A 21451-nucleotide genomic window follows, 5' to 3' on the forward strand; every position below is an offset into this window, starting at 1 on the left:
AGCCTGGATGAGGGGCTGATGGCTGTTTTCAGGCTGCCCGCATCCCCTTCAGGGTGGGGGTCCCCACTGGGGTGCCTGGCCAGCCTGGATGAGGGGCTGATGGCTGTTTTCAAGCGGGCCAAGCCTGCAACTGAAGCTCCCAGTCTCTCCTTTTCTTCTTTTTTTTTTTATTCTGGGATTTATTTACCTTCTGTAATTGAAACTTTGTTGCGGCTCCAGCTCTGAGGCCGGCTGGCTGAAAGCAGGTATCTAGGGTTTGTTTAGCTTCTATAATTGTAACACTGTTGCTTAGAGTGCAGCTCAGAGCTGGGCCGCAGCAGGCGGGGAACCTTGGCTTCCTCCATCACTGGAGCAAGCAAGCCTCATGTTCGCTTCAGCTGCGTGGCTGCCGGCCGCCATCTTGGTTGGCAGTTAATTTGCATATCACCCTGATTAGCCAATGGGAAGCGTAGCGGAGGTATGGTTAATTACTATGTTTGTCTATCATTAGATAGGAGATATATATATATACACATATATATATATATACATACTTGTAACTGACATTTTTCCCTGGTTGTCTTTAAGTGTTATAACTCAAATGATTTCTGGTTCTAGCTAGCCATTTAGCTTTACTTTTTTTTAATTGAAGGTTTTTGTAATATGATCTTCATTGCAGCCCTATTTTGCCCTTTAAATGGAATTCATGCTCAGTGTCTTAGCTTCTCTTTAATGCATACTGCTTCCTTATATTTACTCTTTTTTTCTAACAATTAACTTTTTAGAGCAATTTTAGGTTCACAATAAAATGGAGAAGATACAGAGATCTCCCATATGCCTCTTGCCCCCACATAAATCCTACCCTCCCCCATTAGCAACCTCCTCCTTCAAAATGGTACATTTATTACATTTGACGAGCCTACATCAACATGTTCTTATCACCCAAAGTCCATGGTTTACATTAGGATACACTCTTGGTGTTGTACATTCTATGGGTTTGGACAAATGTATAATGGCTTGTATCCACCATTTATAATATCAGGCCCTAAAAGTTCTCTGTGCTCCACCTAGTCCTTTCTCCTCTCCCCGCCCACACCCCCACAGCTCCTGATCTTTTTACTGTCTTCATAGTTTAACCTTTTCCAGAATGTTATATGGTTGGAATTATTAACAGTATATAGCCTTTCAGACTAACTTCTTTCACTTAGTGATATGCATTTAAGTTTCCTCCATGTTTTTTCATAGCTTGATGGCTCATTTCTTTTTAGTACTGAATAATATTCCATTGTCTGGTTGTAGCACAGTTTATCCATTCATCTACTGAAGGACATTTTAGTTGCTTCCAAGTTTTGGCAGTTAGGAGTAGAGCTATTATAAATATCCATATGCAGGTTTTTGTGTGGATATAAGTATTCAGCTCCTTTGGATAAATACCAAGGCACATAATTTGTGGATTGTATGGTAAGAGTATGTTCAGTATTGTAAGAAATCATTGAATTGTCTTCCAAAGTGGCTCTACTATTTTGCATTTCACCAGCAATTCAGCATTTGATGTGTTCTGGATTTTGGCTATGCTAATAGGTGTGGAGTGGTATTTCATTTTTGTTTTAATTTGCATTTCTCTGATGGCATATGAGATGGAGCATCTTTTCATATGTTTATTTAGCATATGTATACCTTCTTTGGTAAGGTATCTGTTAAGGTCTTTGGTGCATGTCTTAGTATATGTTCATTTGCCATATGTATATATTTCTTTTTTTTTGAGAGAGAGAAGGAGAGAGAGAGAGAGAGAGAGAGAGAGAGAGAGAGAGAGAGAGAGAGAGAGAGAGAGAGAGAGAGAGAGAGAGAGAGAGAGAGAGAGAGAGAGAGAGAGAGAGAGAGAGAGAGAGAGAGAGAGAGAGAGAGAGAGAGAGAGAGAGAGAGAGAGAGAGAGAGAGAGAGAAGAAGGAGGAGGAGGAGGAGGAAGAAAGAAGAAAGAAGAAAGAAAAAGAAGAAGAAGAAGAAGGGCTGAGAGAGAAACATCAGTTTGAGAAGCATCAATCAGTTGCCTCCTGCACACCCCCTACTGGGGGTCGAATCAGCCACCTTTTGGTGTATAGACAACACTCCAACCAACTGAGCCACACCAACCAGGACTCTTTTTCTCTTTTTTTGTTTTGTTTTTAATATGTTTTTATTGATTTCAGAGAGGAAAGAAGGAGAGAGTGATAGAAACATCAACAATGAATCATTAATCAGCTGCCTCCTGCATGCCCCACACTGGGGATCGAGGCTGCAACTCAGGCATGTTCCCTGACCTGGAATTGAACCTCCTGGTTCATAGATTGATGCTCAACCACGGAGCCATGCTGGCTGGGCTCTTTTTCTTTTTTTATGTATCTTCTTTGGTGAGGTATCTGTGAAGGTCTTTGGTCCATTTTTTTAATTGTATTGTTTGTTTTCTTGTTGTGTTTTGAGAGTTCTCATATTTTGGATAACAGTTCTTTATCAGATATGCCTTTTGTAATTATTTTCTCCTACTCTGTTGCTTGTCTTTTTATTATCTTGACAGTATCTTTTGTAGAGCAGAAATTTTTAATTTTAATGAAGTCCAGCTTATCACTTCTTTTTTTCATGGATCATGTCTTTGGTGTCAGATCTAAGAAGTCATCTAGTTTTTCTGCTTTGTTATCTTCTAGTAGTTTTATATTTTTGCATTTTACATTTAGGTCAGTAATTCATTTTGGGTTACTAGTATTTTTGTGAAGAGTGTAAGGTCTCTGTCCAGATTCATTTTTGTGTATAGATGTCCAGTTGTTCTAGGGCCATTTGTTGAAAAGACTTTCTTTTCTCCATTGTATTTGTTGCCTTTGCTCCTTTGTCAGAGATCAGTTGATTATATTCACACTAGAGGCCCGGTGCATGAATTCATGCACTAGTGGTGTCCCTTGGCCTGGCCTGCAGGATCGGGCTGAAACCGGCCCTCTGACATCCCCCAAGGGGTCCCAGATTGCAACAGGGCGCAGGCCAGGTCAAGGAACCCCACCGGTGCATGATTGGGGCTGGGGAGGTACCGTGGGAGGGCTCCAGGGCGTGTCTGGCCCGTCTCGCTCAGTCCCGATTGGCCAGACCCCAGCAGCAAGCTAACCTACCAGTCGGAGCATCTGTCCCCTGGTGGTCAGTGCACATCATAGCAATTGGTCAACCGGTCGACTGTCTGCCCCCTAGTGGCCAGTGTACATCATTGCGAGTGGTTGAGCAGCCTTAGCATATCATTAACATATTATGCTTTGATTGGTTGAACAGCCGACCAAACGACTGGACACTTAACATATTAGGCTTTTATTATATAGGATGGGTCTACTTCTGTGACTTTCTATTCTATTCTACTTACCTATTTGTCTGTTCCTTCTCCAATAATTACACTATCTTGAGTATTATAGCTTTATAGTAAGACTTGAAGTCAGGTAATGTTAGTTCTCCAACTTTGTTCTTCTCCTTCAATATTGTGTTAACTAATCTGGGTATTTGCCTCGCCATAAAAACATTAGAATAAATTTGTTGACATCCACAAAATAATTTGCTGTGATTATGGTTGGATTGCATTGAATCTATAGATCAAGTTGAGATGAACTGCATCTTAACAATATTGAGTCTTCCTATTGATAAACATGGAATATCACCTCATTTATTTAGTTCTTTGTAAACTTACTTTCGTTTAATCCATTTTGTAGTCTTCATAAGGCAGTTTTTCTGAGTCACTTCAGAAGTATGTTACAGTTTTCTTGTTCTCTTGGATTCATTTGCTTTTATATTTGTTCCTTTTTATATCTGGCTTCCTAAGAGCTTTTTCCTCCCCATTTTTAATATCATGATGCTCAGCCAAATGTGATTTCTGTTATTGAATAGCAAAATTATTCCTCGAGTTAAATTAAACCATCTGTATACATAGTTTACATCCATACTGTAATATAACTACTTTCTCAGAAATTAGGGCAAAAAGTTTTACTAACCATATAAGGGAAATACAAGAGCTTCTATAATCTCTGCCCTCAAAGAGCTGTGGTCTATTTAAGAAATCAGAATTAAACATGAAAAGTAACACATTTAGATAATAATTTTAGTATTAGGTCATAGAAGAGGACATGATTAATATATATTAATTGTACATACTTTGCAATTTAGAGAAGGGAGTGATTAGACAGGGAAGTGATTAGAGAAGGTTAGACAGGGAAACCTTTATCTGGCTCATGGAATTTGAACTTAGTTCTAAAATATTAGTAAATTTTGGGTAGAGATATTAATCCAGATTTCTTGTGGACGAGTTTCATAGTAATTTATCCCTTAATTTTTTCTTTAAAAAAACCTTTATATTTTCTATCCAATGTAATTATAGTAAACACTTGAAAGTGTTTGACATATCAGTTACCTTCAATTTTCTATTTCTGTGTGTTTGTCACAGGCACCCTGATTTTCAGCTGCTACAGGAGGGACAAAGGTATGGTTGAATCAGTATCACTTACCTTCTATATATTCATGTTAATAGAAACATTTAGAGTAAACCAGGTGATATGAGCTCTTGGACTTCCTGTACTGATGCATTATGTTAGTGCCCATTCTAGCCCACACAAAGAAATATTTGCCTTGTACAGCTTTTTCTTTTCTGATGGTAAGATGATGTGTTTGCTCTGTATGATTTATTGTACAGCTCTTTCTACCAAGAAAGTCTAATTGAACCTGTTGAAATATGACTCAAACACAGCTTCCATCTGAGATAATATGCTGCTTTGTCAACTAGATTGTGCCAATTAACATTTGTTGAAAGGTTTTTATAGTCTTATTTTATAGAATTTCAAAACATTAATGTATCTGTTATTTAAAGCATTAATAGAGGTTCCAAGTTGTGATTTTTTTTTCCTAAAATCCCCTCATGATGTTGCTTTCCCAGCCTTAATCATCTCTCCAAACATGTCCTTTTATCTCCGAGAATAAATTTTCCTGGTTATTAGTCACTACATTCGTTACATGGACTTGAGCCATAAGTGAGAGACACTGACTTATTGATGTGTTTCTTTAATTTATAGCTCAAAGTAGTACAGAAAAACATAATTACTTCAAATTCCAGGGGAGAGTCTGAAATATATGAAAGTTTAATTGTTCTATTTTTTAAAAAATTATGCTTACAAGAGACAAGTCCCTGATGATATAGGATAGATTCTAACTAAAAAATTATATCTACTACTGAATAAACTTGTCATCTTTTCTCCATTTCTAATCACAACCTTACCTTCAACTCTGTTTTTCTTCTTTTACTCCCAACCCCACATGCTTTTATTAAACTGCTGCATTCTCTTCATTTTTAAAAATCATTTCTAAAAATGCAGTAGCCTTTTGGAGGAGCAGTTTTAGGTTTACAGAAAAATTGCACAGAAAGTAGAGTTCCCATACACACACTACCCTGTACATGCTTCTTGACCCAGAATCCTCCTCATTTGGATCTTTAGAGTTCTTATCGTTGCATTTGCTTAAGAGTAACTGCTCAACTATCCTTCTTTACCTCAAGGTTGTATAGACAAAGCTAATCTTTGCCTTCACTCTTTCATAATTCTTAATTTTTTTTAAACCTGAAAATTGAAGAAATATAGTCAAAGGGAAAACTGTTGTTTTTTATTGTTAGCATTATGTTGTAATTCTAGAGTTTAAAATATAAATATCTTTCATTGATAAATGTTGATTTTCCAACTTTATTTTTTTATTCTGACTGACTTCCTTGTGTTTTTCATTCTTTGGAACTTTCTGTAATTCTATCAACTAGAGTTGGAAAATGTTTAAACATCTCTTTTTATATTTATACTAGAGGCCCAGTGCATGAATTCATGCACAGGTGGAGTCCAGCCGGCCCTGCCCCAATCAGGGCGGATTGGGGCTGGGCCTGTCGGGAGGAGGAGATGGTGGGAAGTTGGCCGGCCAGCCCGCCCCCTTCAGGGCTGGGCTGGCTTGGGGGAGGGGCCTCGGGTCATAGGCTGGTGGACCCCACCCCCAGATGGGGTTAGGGGCAGGGCCGGCCATAGGAAGGGGCTGTGAGTGGTGGGCCAGCAGGCCCCGCCCCCAAATGGGATGGGGGGTGCCGAACGGGGGCCAGCGGGCTGGGGGAGGGGCCATGGGTGGTTAGCTGGCTGGCCCTGCCTCTGATCAGGGTGGGGTGCTGATCAAGGGTTGTGATTGGGGGCTGATTGGGGGTGGGGCCAGCCATGAGGAGGGGCTGTGGGCAGTGGGTCAGCTGGTCCCGCCCCTGAATGGGGTGGGGGTGCAATCAGGGCAGGCTGACCAGGGGGAGGGACTGCGGGCCTATCGTGTTGGGGCGGGCTGATCGGGGGTGGGGATGGCCAAGAGGAAGGGAGGGGGCATTTGGCCTGCCAGCCCACTCTTGATCAGGGTGGGAGAGTCTGATCAGGGGCAGGCGGGCCGGGGGGAGGGGCTGCGGGAGGTTGTCCGGCCGGCCCCACCCCCTGATCGGGCTGGTTCGCTGGCCATGGTGGGCGTCATAGCAACTGGTTGTTCTGGTTGTTAAGGCGTTATGGTCACTAGCTTTTTGTTTATATAGATCTTTCAAAGCCTAAACAAAGCTCCCTATAATAAATATGTAAGTGTGTGTGTACGTACGTAAATACATATATATGCTTGTTTGCTTGTTTGAGAAACCAGTAATGAAGTTTTCAAAAGAAAACCTTTTTTAAAAAAGGATATATGAAACAATGGAACAGGCTAAAATAAAAAATAGTTCAGTAGGTTGTTTTTTTTGTTGTTGTTGCTGTTATTCTTATTTATTTATTTATTTTGAGAAATGGGAGAAAGGGAAGGAGGGAGTGGAGAGAGAGAGAGAGAGAGACATCGATTGGTTGCTTTTCACACTCACCCCAACCTAACGGGGTTGAACCTGCAACCCAGGTACGTGCCCTTGAGCAGGAATTGAACCCGTGACCCTTCGGTGCTCAGGCCAATGTGCTAATCATTGAGCAACATGGCCAAGGCTCTTTTAACATTTTTAAAATAATTAGGGGGAAAGAAGATAATTATATCAAATAAATAAGAACTGAAGAAATTATGTAATTATAGCTTTCTTCTGAAGTGTGTGTGTGTGTGTGTGTGTGTGTGTGTGTGTACAGGCTTATATAAGTCTATAAATAAGGCTTTGCATAGGGAATAAAAAATATCTGCCTTGAAAAGTACAAAGTGTAAATACATGGGACATTCTGCTTTTCTGTTACAGTTAGTTTGTTTCTTTTCTTCTACAGTGGCCATTCTGGAGAAGAAGTACAGTTATGCAGTAAGACCATTAAAACATCAGATGTTGACAGTCCTGGCCATATTGAGAAGCAATATGAATCTAATTCTTCTAGCATTCATAGTGATAGTAGCAGTGATAATGAGCAAGACTTTGTTTCCTCCATTCTACCAGGAAACAGACCAAATGCAAAGGGTATAAGGCAACAGCTGCACATAAAAAGCATCATGAAAAAGAAAGCTTGTCAAAAATCTAACTTCAAGCAAAAAGACAAAGAACAGGCAGTAATAAGTATTACTGAGCAGTTAGGCAATTGCAGATTAGATAGTCAGGAGAAAGCTGCTACTTGTGAACTTCCTTTACAGAAGGTAAATACTCAGGTTTCTTTAAATAGTCCTTCGAGAGAAAACTTAGATGCTTCAGAAATTCCTGAAAATAAATACAATAGTTCAGAAATAACTTTAGTAGGCATAAGTAAGAAAAGTGCTGAACATTTTAAGAGGAAATTTGTCAAATCAAACCAAGTTTCTAGGTCAGCTTCTAGTTCAGTGCAGGTGTGTCCTGAAGTTGCAAAGGCAAACTTACTTAAAGTTCTGAAGGAGACTTTGATTGAGTGGAAGACAGAAGAAACTTTGAGGTTTTTGTATGGCCAGAATTATGCTTCTGTGTGTCTAAAACCCTCTTCAGTCCCTCTGGTTAAAGAAGAAGAGCTTGATGAAGATGACATAAACTCTGACCCAGATAGTCATTCCCCCACCTTGCGGGAATCTCAGGACAGCTTGGATGAGTCTTTGCCTTTCAGGGCCTCAGATACAGCCATTAAACCACTGCCAAGTTATGAGAGCTTGAAAAAGGAAACTGAAACATTAAACCTAAGGATCAGAGAGTTTTATAGAGGACAGTATGTTTTAAATGAAGAAACCACCAAATCACAAGACTCAGAAGAGGTACGTCTTAATGGTGATGAGTTTTCTATGTTGCTAACATATGGAACACTCATCATAGCAAATCTTAGAGCAGGAAGAAAAATACTGGAGATAATTGTTAAATTTTCAGAAGACTTTTTTAGTTTGTCAGTCTTTTCGTTTAAAATGCCATTTCCAGTAATGGCATTACTATTTTCCAAATAAGTTGAAGTTTGCCCCTGAAAATTTTCATAAATGTGGAACATTTTTCTGTAATGTAGAAATAGGCTCAAATTGTGGGGCAGAATTTTCTTTAAACCTAGTTCTTCATATATGTAGAACCTCTGAAGAGGCTTGTTTTTTCTTCGTTTATATGTATTCTTTCCGATTTCTACATGGAATACATATCTTTGTGTTATTTTCAGTGGGACTGTATGCAGTGGAGTAGACTTACTAGTTGAATGATAAAATATTTGTATAATATTTGGCAAACATGCCCATTTAAAATGTTATAAATGAAAATAATATATTAAAGGAGACTTATTGGGAAATAATAGAGAAAATGGAAATAGCACATTCAGGTAAGACTTAGATTTGAATATCTGCTCTGTCATTTACTAGCTGTATGAAAAGTTAGTTCTTGAGTTTGATTGCTTATCTGTGAATGGGATCATAAGTAGCTTCCCTTGCTTAATAGTTACACGTTTTAAAGATAACATATATAAAGCATTTATCACAGTGCCTGTCATATAATTGGTACTCTGTAAATAGCAATTATATGTGGAGACTGAATGTATGCCACTGAGGGCTAGGGAGATTTTTCAGTATTTCTAATACCCCGTTTTGGTTGATGTGTAGTTTGGGAAATGAAGTCATTTGATATGAAGAGGAGTAGGCAATAGTCTGGTTTTAACCACAAAACTTTGTTACTAAAGATTTCTGAGTAAATGTGGCTGTAAAAACATTTGGAGATTTATAAAGAAGGTGAAAGTGAAAATATAGTAAAAATTTAGAAATATTTTATATTTCTAGAGAATATTACCCAACTCAGTACTGTATTTGAAATCACTTCAACTGTATTCTTAGACAGTATCTATAACTTTTATCTTAAGTATGGAGAAACATTGATTTCTGTCAGCTGCATAAACCTATCTTAGTACATAATTTGTTTTAATCATTTTTGTGTTTATAAGCCTTAAGAAGGAAAAATTAATTCCTGAAATTTGACTGCTCCTCTGTTGCATAACGTTTTAGAACTTTTCCATTGAAGTATAACTCAATGCTATAGCTCATTGAATTATCACAAATGAGCACTACCCAGGACAAAACTAAACCAGAGCCACACTATATCTTTTCCTGACCATTACCTCTTTCCAGAATGAACGACTATTATAATAGCACAGATAAGTTTTGCCAATTTTGAACTGTATATAAATGGATTCACACAGTATATATTCGTTGGTGTCCAATTTAGTTCATGCAACATTATGTTTGTGAATCACTTGTGTTGTTAACTCTAGTTTTATTCTTTAATTGCTACATAGTATTCCATTATAGCAATGTACCACAATTTATTTATATTAATGAGCATTTAGGCTGTTACAGTTTGGGGCTATTATGAACTGCTGTATGAACTTTCTTATATATGTCTCTGCTAATGTGCATGCATTTCTGTTGGGTATGTATCTAGGACTAGAATTTCTGGATCATAATGTATGGGTATACATGCAACTATACTAGATAATGACAAATGGTTTACCAAAATGGCTGTGGCAGTTTATATTCCCCTACCATACTATGAGAATTTCCATGACTCCACACTTTCACAATACTTGATATTGGTAGTTTTCACCATTCTGGTGGCATTGTTTTTTGGTTACATTTCTCTGATGATTAATGAGTTGAGCACTATTTCATTTGCTTATTGACCATTTGGAGAGTCTCTTTTGTGAAATGCTTTGAGGTGTCTTTTTCCCCCCATTTACCTATTGAATATATGTAGGTTTTTGTTTTGTTTTTTTCCGTTGATCTGTAGGAATTCTGTATGTATTCAGGACTCAAGCCCATTTTTAGTTATGTGTATTGTGAATACCATCTTCTGCTCTGAGACTTGCCTTTTCACTCATTACTGGTGTCTTTAGTCTAGTTTATTAATTCCTCCTTTTAGTGACTTCTTTAAGAAATCTTTACCTAGCCCAGGTTATTTAATATTCTAGAATCTATGTTGTTTTTCCTTTCACATTAAGATCTGCAATTCATCTGGGATTGATTTTTGTTTATGGTAACAAGTGTATTATTTTCTTTTTGGGAAATGTGTGCACATCAAAGTTTGAGAAGCATTATTGATTTTTTTTTTTTTTTGGTTGTTTGTTTGCTCATTCCATCAGTTAGAGAGGTAGGTCAAAATCTGTCACCATAATTATGGATTTATTTATTTACTTATTTATTTACATTGTTTTTTAAATCCTCACCCAAGGATATTTTTCCACTGATTTTCAGACAGAATGGAAGGAGGGGGAGAGAGAGAGAAACGTCAACATGAGAGAGACACATCAATTTGTTTCCTCCCCTCTCCACCACACACTGCTTGACAGGGGTTGGGGATCAGACCTCCAACCAAGGTACATGTCCTTGACGGAATGGAACCGGGACCCTTCAGTCCATGGGCCAACACTCTAACCACTGAGCCAAACTGGCTAGGGCTAATTATGGATTTATTATTTCTCCTTTTAGTATTATGAATTTTACTTTTAATATTTTGAGACCACGTTATTGGGTGCAAATGTAAGATTGTATATCTTCCTGGAAAATTAAACTTTTAGCATTATGGAGTAACCTTTCTCTACATTGATTATTTTTCCCCTTAAAGTCTACTTTGCTAACACTATCATTCTTTTATTAGTATTTTCAAGGATTATCTTATTTTAAATATAGGCTGATCATCTTATCCTTTATGGGGAGGATTTAGTCCATTTACATTTAATGTCATAATTGATATGATGTTTGGTTTTAAACCTATCATCTCACTTGTTCGTTGCTTGCTGCATTCCACCTATTCTGTGTTCCTCTTTCTTTCCTATTTTGCTTTCTTTGTGTTAAATATCATTAATCCATTTTTTACCCTACATTAGTTTCTTATACATTCTTTTGCTAATTAATAAGTGGTTACTCTAAAGATTAAAATCTGAGTCTTTACCTTATTAAAGTCTAATGTCACGTAATACTTTTATTCCTTCCTGGACAGTTAGAACTTTAGAACTGTAACTCAGTTTACCTGCTCTTTACTTATGTGTTCTTGTTGTGTATTTTTGTCCTCTTTACATTTTCAGTTCTACAAAATTATTTATAGTCAATATTTAGTTGGTTTTGTCCAATTAATTACTCTTTCATTATTTTACTGAATTTCTTTTCTTTCATCTGGAATCATTTGCCTTGGGCCTAAAGAATATCTTTTGTTTCTGTTAGTGCCATTTTGTAGTGATTAATTTTATGTTTTTGTTTGTAACAAAATTTTTTTATTTCACTTTTACTTTTACCTTTGAAAGATATTTTTCTGGATATTGAATTCTAGATTAGAGTTTTTTTTCTTTCAGCCCATTGAAAATATTCCCTTGTCTTTTGGCTTCCATTTATTTCTCTTATTGCTGTTTTGTGTTTGTTTGTGTTTTTTTTTGCAAATATCATGTTTTCTCCTTTAGCTATTTTTTTTTTTTACTCAGATGTTTCTTTCTAATGAATTGACCATTACATTTCCTAAGTTCTGAAATGGCCAACAGACCATAGAAAGACATTTCTTTAGGCTCCTGCTTGAAACCAGCAGCTTCAGCAAACTGCTGGCCTTAATTCAGGGCCAATCCTTTAGCTATTTTTAAGACCTTTTTATTTTCCTTTGGTTACTCTCAATTTTAAAATCCTTTGTGTAGGTATGGTTATATTTGTTCTTTTGTTTGTTGTAATACTTGATTCTATGAATTGACTTCTTTCATCAGTTTTAGAATATTCTCAAATATTACCTGGTGCTCCAGTTAGTTATGTTAGTCTTTTTCACTGTATCTTCTTTGTCTCTTATATTATTTTGTGCTTTGCATTATGTGGAGGGGGGGGAGAAGGGTGTTGGGTGTGACTGTGCTTCATTCTAGGTATTTTCCAAGTCAACATTCTCTCTTCACTTATTTCCACATTATTAAATCTATCCATTGAGTCTTTAAAATACTATATTTTTCACTTACAGGATTTTCATTTAGTTCTTTTATATAGTTTTCAGTTCTCTGCTGAAATTTTCAACCTTGTCATTTCTTTGAATATATTGAACATTTATTTTAAATAAAACTGATAACTTCATTATCTGGATTCCGTGAGGATTGACTTTTATGGACTAATGTTTCCGATTTTGATCACATTGTCTTAGTGTTTCATTATGTGGCAAACATTGTATATTAAAAGTTACAGAGATAATTTGAGACCCAGGCTAATGCATCTTCCTCTAGAATGGATTTATGTTTGCTTCTGGCTAATTTGTATCAGTGCCAAATCTCGTTAATCCAAGCAGGAGTTATGATGATTTGGTGATGGGCTTCAGTCCCTATGAGAGCCAGTCTGTTTCCTATTCATTCTTACTCCTAGAGTGTGATCCTTCTAAGTCCTGGTCTCTAACTTGGGGAGTGTTGCTAGTGCCTCTCCTTTCTTGGCATGCCCCAATGTCTATTAGAAGAGCAGTGCTTGGGTTCTCACTATCTAAATTGTCTCTTCTGAAATTAGTCAGTGGCCTCTCTGGAATTACCTTCTCCAGAATCTCAGGCCATAATTATTTACCGCCTTGTTAGCAATCTGATGCTTTCGAACGTGTTTTTCCCCCCAGCTTTTTCACTTCTCAGCAGGAGGAGTGGTTTGCCATTTCTTGTCTGCCATTTCTAGAAGCGGAATTCCCCATAATATATTTATATTATTTGCTAATTTTTATCTTTTAATTTCCTACATTTACATAGCATTTAGTAGTTTACAAAGTCTTTTTGTATGCATTTTCTCATTCAATGAAGAAGGTATTAATTAGTATTCCTTTTAATGCAGATGAGAAAATACTCAAAGTGGGCAAATGATTCAGGCAAGTTCACATAAATCTGAACTGATACTCAAATTTAAATTTTATAAATTTCAAGTCTAGGTTTCATTCTACCATACCACAGGTATTAACTTTTGTATTTTAATGTTAATTATTCTAATCAAAGAAAGAATGTAAATTCATGTTTTTATTTTGCTTTGTTTAAAAATGTGATTCAGCATGATCCCACCTTTCCACTGATAGATTCAAGTTCTCAGAACCAGATTAGAAAACGCATCGTACTCGAAAAATTGAGTAAAGTGTAAGTATGTAATTGTCATTCCACTTTTACAATATTTTTAAGTTAACTTGGTATTTGTGGGTTTATAATATATAGGTGTTATTGAATTTTGAACAGTGAAGAATAATGTGAAAGGTTTACATGGATTTCTTCACCTGAGAAATTTTGATTTTTAAGATATCCTACCAAGGAAATACTGAAATTAAGTTTTGTGTACAAGATGCACATAGTAAAGAGGAAGGTTGAGATTATGGGAGTAGAAAACCAAACTACCTCACTTTAATTTAATAATCCAATGAAGTCAGAGGGGAAAAAATATCAAAGCTAGACCCATTTAATTACTGATTTGTGGTAAATGTGTCACATCAGTTTCACATGTGCATAAGACTTTGTAAAGTTTTAACAGTCTGTTAACTCACTCTGCATACATATTCATAGAACATTTTCACACTCAGCAACTTGAGTTTTTGTTCAACTCAACTTTGCACTTTAGTTTTAAGCTTCCTGTGGTGGAAATTACTGTTCTTGTAATTAGCCCAGTCATAAATGACATTTAAAAATTGCAACCTTGGTTTCTCTTTCAAAAGGAGCTTTCAATCTTTTTTCCAGAGGTATGAGAGCTGTTTTGAACTTTTTAGCCTGCATTTTCTTTCTTTAATAGAAAAGATGGAAAGGTGTTTTCAGTCCTTGCTTAAGGTGGTATGTATGTGGAGAAGTCTTAATTATGTGGTTTATTCAAAATAACAACATTTTGGAAGCCATAGTATTATGAGGACCTTACTCCTTCCTTTAAGTTTTACATTTTAAATAACTCTTTAAAATAATATTTATTGAATGCCTTTTATATGTTAGGCTCTTCATATATGATAAATCTGTTATTAATTTTGCCTTTTATGTGTTTTCATACTTATACATTTCTGTTGAATATTAGGTTAGAAAACAATGTAAGTCACCATTATCTGATTTATAGAACAATCCTTAACTTTAGTTACATAGTTTTTAAAGTGGGCATGGGTTATCTATACTGATATATAATCAGTAGAAAGGAATTTATCTGAAAATAGTTTCCTAGAATTTTAGTTAATAAAAGTACCCAGTTTTAAATTTAAGACCATGTAGACATGTCATTGAAGAAATTCTGTTCCTTCTGGGTTTGGGCTGCAACAGAACATGCTAAAGGACCCCTGCTCGAAGACCAAATTATTGATACTAGCACAAGAAATAAATTTCAGAAGAGTTGGAATAACTTACAGAAAAAGAAGCACAAAGGACACTGAAAACAGAATAATTATGGTGGCATAGGCGGTTTAGGGATGGTTGGTTGTTTATAAAAGCAGTTGAGATTTTTCCCATTATAAAAGTAAGACTTTCCCATTTGACTACCATATTTTCTCCTAATAATAGATTTTAGTGGCTGTGTTTATGGAGAGATTATAATTGCCATGATCTGAAGAGGAAGGATTTGTGTCCTCTTCCTATATGAAATGGATGAGCAGAAAAAATAAATGAGACTTTTTTTGTTTCTCATTGAAACAAACCAATTGCAAAAGGGCATTTTTTAGATAAAGAAAATGAAAGATGTACTGATGATATTGAGGAACTATTGTTAATGTATTAATTATTTTTAATTTGGAATAATAAGGAATTACAATGATAATTTTATTGTGGTTGTATAAGAAAATGCCTTTGTATTTAGAGATACCTGAGGAAATACTTAGGGGTCAAGTGACATGTCAAGGATTCACTTTAAAATATTATAGCAAAAAAAGGAAAGAAGAAAAATGAAGCATATGTAAGGAAATCTGAGAACAGATATATGAGGTTGTTACCACTATTTGGAACATGTTTGAAACTTTCATAATAAGTTTTAAAAAGAAAAGCAACACATGCTTATTGCAGAAAATTTAAGCATTACAAAATGCTATAAAGAAGTGACAGTCACCTGTAATCCCACAACTCAGCAATAACTATAGTTAATAATTTGATGTTAATACTTGATATATATGTGCATATGTGAATCTATACTCTTTGATTACTTCTGTTATAGTATAAACCTGGGAGAAATTAAACATTTGATGTATACTATGTATTATATACAATAGCATTATATATTTATGGGGTTTTTTGTAAAAATTGGACAATATTCTATGCATTTTTCACTTAACATTTATCATGAATATCTTTCTACATTAAGAAAATAGATTCACATTATCATTTTTAAAATATATTTTTATTGATTTCAGAAAGGGAGAGAGAGATAGAAACATCAATAATGAGAATCACTGATCGGCTGCCTCCTGCACACCCACACTGGGGATTGAGCCTGTGAACCGGGCATGTGCCCTGACCAGGAATCGTACCATGACCTCCTTGTTTATAGGTCAGCACTCAGTCACTGAGCCATGCTGGCCGGGCCACATATCATTTTAAACATTCTATTATATTCCATTATATATATGTGTATGTCATAATATATTTGACCAGTCACGTATTGATGAACATTGTTTCCACTTTGGTACTACTAAAAGTATTCCTGCAGCAAGCATCTTTTTTATGTTTATCTGATGACTTTTGTAGAATAAATATTTTGGGGGGGAAAAGTTAGTGGGTCAAAGAGGATCCACATTTAAAAAAATGTATATATTGTCAACTTGCTCTCTAGAAATATACCAATTTTTACTCTCACTTGGAGGGCATTTCCTCTTGCCTAGTCTTTTTTCTATTTGGCCTAATGTTTGAAAGTAAAGAGATAAGAAAACTAGAGACAAGAATATAGATAGCAACCAAAATGATACTTTTATATTTCATAGCCTCACACTGTAGCAAAGTCGTGGAGTTATTACGAAGTATTTCCTTATGACGTCTTACCAGTTATAACGTAGCTTAACTGCCTTCACCTGAGTGCCATTATTACCTATGGAAAATCCAGACTTAGACAAGTCCTCCCCCCCACCCCCAAAAAAATCTATATAATTAAATTATATTTTAAAAGAAATGTAATTTTTTTTTTACTTTCAGATTGCCTGGACTTTTGGGGCCTCTTCAGATTACATTAGGAGATATTTACACACAACTTAAAAATCTTGTTCGAACTTTCAGGTTGGTGCTAATATTATGATTTTTTTCTCAGTTATTTTAACTATAGTGTTATTGCCTTGCAGAAACCATAGGTAGATCTACCTAAGGCATGAAGAAAGTGACTTACCTATAGTATCTTAAATCTAAATACAGTGTCTATTTTCTCCACCACTAAACAATATTACTTCGGTGTTTTATTAAATGAAATCTTTTATTTGCTCAAACTGTGAGATATTTAGCTTTGACTAGTTTATTTATAGAATAGCTTAAACTATGAAGGAAAATTATGAAAATCCAAAGGTGGTTACTAATCTTGGATCTTAGTGAATAAGTAAATACATATCAAATGACCAGCACTGTGCTAGGCACCATGGGTAATACAAAAGAAGCATCATGAAATATTAAATTATCCATCCTTGAGGAAAAACTCTCCTGTGAGAAGATAAGGTGAGCACAGTGAACAGTACAAACAGTGAATAATTTAATATTGAATTGTGTAGAACAGATTTGAAGTGTTAAGAAGAATAAAGAAAGGGAGAATAGAGAATATTAATTAAGAAGAAGAGCAGTTGGGATTTTTCTAAAACTGTCATTGTAAAAATATTCAACCAGCCTAAGACTAGGTCCTCTACCAAGAAGCATAGCGATAGACCTCTAAATACCTATTAGTATAGATGTACCAAATATACATTTTGGCCAAATGTAAATGGCCAAATAGTAAAATCAATATTTGCCTATGATTAAAGCCAGATACACTAACATAAAATGAACTAGGGTAGAAGAATCATTTCATCCAAAAAATAAATTATCATTGTGGTTTATTGTTGTCAACAGTAATAGTAAGATTTGAAAAGTTTAAGATTATAGTACAGGAACAATTTCTTCACTGTGAGCTGTTAGATTTCTCCTGCAATCACTATACTGTACATCAAAAATACCAAATAGACAACTTTCAACCTGCACATTTAATAGCATCACTAACCTTTTTGTGTGCCAAAAGATAGTTCAGGAAAACATTTTTCAGCTCGTATTTACTAGAAGGAGGTAGGATTCACAGTTTAGGCAAATCTCAAATTCATCTTCAAGTACAGAAAAGGATCATGTATTACATTTTACATTTTATATGTTTAGCCTTCATAGACTCAAGACTATAGGAGTTATCTTAAGACATTCTTATAGGTTTTTATTTTGAAATTTGACCCCCAAAATGTTTGATGTACATCAGTTTTCTCTAACAGTTTGGTCTTAACATATTTTATCATTTTGATTAGAAATTATATTTGGATTATTGTACACCTATTCTTTACATAATTTATATATATTATCCAACTCTTGGTATTTTGAGGTGACATTGTTTTTAATTCATCATCTTACAAGATTTGGAGAATTCCCCAATAGGACTTTTTCTTAAAAGATTTATGACTTAAATGGAAGTAACTAAAATTTAAATACAGCTCTTAAATGTTATTTTCTTTAATATACGTGCTAGTACATAATATAGCTCTGCAAAGATTGAATTATGATTAAATATTATTATGTTATATTATTTGAATTTTTATAAAAGATTTTAAAGATACAATGTTATTGAGAAAGTAATCTATTAAATATATTAGTACTATTAAGTAGCAATCTATTTTGCTAAATAATTGAAATATGTCACTATTTTATACATAAAATTAACTTCCCAAACATCATTAATTACTGCAGCATTTTATTCTGCTATTGATTGATAAAACAAACATGTAAGGACATTTTCAGTTCATTTCATCTAGAATGTTTATATCTGAAAGTGAATGTTCAGGTAAATCTGAATGATGTGATTGTTCTCATTACTGAGATTGTTAGATATCATGGAAGCTACACAATCACAAGATCACTGATCACATACAAGTTTAGGAATACCACAAGTGATGTTCAGATTGGCCTAGGCCAGTGGTCTGCAAACTCATTAGTCAACAGAGCCAAATATCAACAGTACAACGATTGAAATTTCTTTTGAGAGCCAAATTTTTTAAACTTAAACTGTATAGGTAGGTACATTGTTATTAACTTAATTAGGGTCCTCCTAAGGCTTAGGAAGAGCCACACTCAAGGGGCCAAAGAGCCGCATGTGGCTTGAGAGCTGCAGTTTGCCAACCACGGGCCAAGGCCTTTTGAATACTTAACTAAATGCTTTGTCAAAAAGGGTTTGGGCCAAATATCAATGTGAAAGCACTAAAGGTTAGGATTTGTTCAGGATTTCTCAGAAAGTGAGTATCATTAACCGAAAGGTTAGCTGAAGGAAGGTGAAGACTGGATGTCCTGTTTCATTGATTTTAAAAGGACCTCCCATACAGTTTCTTGAAGACAGTGTTTATGTAATCACTGTTCTGAGCAAACTGGTAAAGTCACTGAAGACATATCAGAAGAGATACTAGAATAAGACCTTTAATCTTGTATTACAAATACAAAGTTTGTACTTCATTTTTTTATTCCACCCACTTAGGATAGATTAACTAGCAATTTAATTTACTTTGACTATATTTTCTAGAGCTATCTTTCTATAGATCTAATTGGATAGCTTGTATTTTTAAACTGTTTTGAAGTTCTCAGTACTTACTAGAAACCCACTGGAAAAAATGTTAGACTACAACTGCAAGATTGACCCATTATTACTATAATATGCTCTAGGAATTTAGGCATTTTGAGTTGGAAACCATTGTCCAGGATGTTATTTTTGGTCTTTTGTTAATAATGTTTAGCCCATGTCAATACATGTGGTCATTACTCACTGTGTGCCAGGTTGTACTTGGCACTTTACGTATATTATCTCATTTAATGTCCCAAAATAGTGGTATTATCCCATTTTACAAATGAGGGATAATCTCAAGTCACACAACTAGTAGTTGAGTTTAGACCCCAAGTCAAAGTCAAGAGGATAAATTTTAAGTGTTCTCAACATAAAAAAAGAAAAAAAGAAAAAGATAACTATATGTGAGGTAATGGATGTTAATTAGCTTGACTATAGTATAATTTCACAATATAACATATCAATATCAAGCTGTATACCTTAAATGTATACAATTACTCTGCAAACCCCCGCCCTTAGTAAAACTGGAGGGGGGGGGGCACAAGAATTAAAAAGAAATCTACCATTGGTTGTCTTGGTAGTCATTAGTATCAAAGATGTAAAAAAAAAAAATAGTTATTTCACTTATCTCTCTAGACCCCAAATAATAACTCTATTTAAGAGGGTTCTGCCCTGGCTGGTTTGGCTCAGTGGATAGTGCGTCAGCCTGAGGACTGAGGGGTCCCGGGTTCGATTCTGGTCAGGGGCATGTACCTCGGTTGTGGGCTCATTTTCCAGTGGGGGCCGTGCAAGAGGCAGCCAATCAATGATTTTCTCTCATCGATGTTTCTATCTCTCTCTCTCCCTCTCCTTTCCTCTCTAAAATCAATAAAAATATTTTTTTAAAACAAGAGTGTTCTATTATGAAACTAAGTCTTCTGTGACACCTAGCCAAAACCAGAGGCACAGTGTGCATCAGCCTGTAAGAGGTAGCTGACAGACTAAAGATGTGAGAAGACTTCAAATGTCATATTTCTTTTATGTTTATAAACTATTACTATTTTTTGTTAATCCTCAGCCTATGATATTTTTCCATTGATTTTTAGAGAGAATGGAAGACAGAGAGAGAAACATCGATGTGAGAGAGACACATCAATTGGTTGCCTCCTGCATACACTCCAGCTGGGCCAGGAATCGAACCTGCAACCCAGGTGCCGGCCCTTGACCAGAAATCGAACCTGCGACCCTTTGGTACGAGTGGTGACATTCTAACCACTGAGCAGGCTGGCCAGGGCTACAAACTTGTTTTATCACCTTTTTTCTGTCATTCCTATTGTGTAAGTTCTTTCAAGTTACTTTCTACGTAATTTGCATTAAATTAAAGCCTAGCTAAATGATATGATGTCTATAGTTTGCTTCAAAATTATCCAGATTAGGGGATATTGAATATGGGGTTGTATAGATAAAACATGATTGGCCAGGAGTAATTAATTCTCAAAGCAGTGCTGAGTATATGGGAGTATATTTTATATTCTCTCTACTTTTATATCTTTTTCATTAAAAGTTTGGGAGAAATAAGCCCCCAAAGCATTATTTTGGTGTAGGGGATGTTACAAAAACCTTGATGTTAATTTATTTTTCAAGTCTTTACTCTTTAGTATCTGCAGGTAAAAATCTATAGCTTTAACAAAAATTGCTTAGCCTTTGCTGTTTTTTAGAAAAATGTTGATTACTTAGAGTACAGAATGACCTCTGGTAAGATAACTCATTTGGGATCTTGAGATTCTGGCAGGACGACTTCAGCATGTGACTATTCGTAGGCGAGGGCTTATAAGTGGAGTCTGAAAAAAGGCCATATTGATGACAGCAACTAGTATTGAGAGATCTTTTCAGTCAATACTTTCATTGGAAAAGAGTTGACATAAATAATCATATCCTTCTCTTTGAAATGATAATCAATAATAGAATTTGTAGAACAGTGATTCTCAAGCCAGTTGTGCAACAGAATTACCTGGGGATCTTTTAACCACTCCAGATGCATGGCTCCACCTCTGCAGATTGAATTTCCTTTGGTTAGGGTTGGGCTAGGACATTAATATTTCTTTTTCCAGTTTTTTATTTTTATTACAAGAAAAACAATTTTAAATATAATAATGTTACATGCAGTAAACCTTAATATTTCAAGAAAAACGATCTTAAGTAAAATGTTACATGCAATAAACACCAGTTATTCAAGAAAAATGATCTTACATATATTACATGCAATAAACATTAATATTTCAAGAATAAAAGGATTTTAAGTATAATAATATTACCAAAACTGTACTAACATAGTATG

At 35.4% G+C, this 21451-nt stretch overlaps 1 protein-coding gene across 1 annotated transcript in view; it reads left to right on the forward strand.

Moving 5' to 3' along the window:
• RPAP2 (RNA polymerase II associated protein 2) overlaps positions 1-21451 on the forward strand; it is a 105248-nt gene that overhangs the window by 21953 nt on the left and 61844 nt on the right. The window contains exons 6-10 of the mRNA XM_014550046.1: positions 4421-4456; positions 7254-8190; positions 13216-13249; positions 13451-13508; positions 16506-16586. Coding sequence (XP_014405532.1) covers positions 7471-8190; positions 13216-13249; positions 13451-13508; positions 16506-16586 — 893 coding nt within the window. The 5' untranslated portion in view covers positions 4421-4456; positions 7254-7470. The remainder of the gene's footprint in view (positions 1-4420; positions 4457-7253; positions 8191-13215; positions 13250-13450; positions 13509-16505; positions 16587-21451) is intronic.

Source organism: Myotis brandtii, unplaced genomic scaffold (genome assembly GCF_000412655.1).
Source record: "Myotis brandtii unplaced genomic scaffold, ASM41265v1 scaffold58, whole genome shotgun sequence".
Lineage (NCBI taxonomy): Eukaryota > Metazoa > Chordata > Mammalia > Chiroptera > Vespertilionidae > Myotis > Myotis brandtii.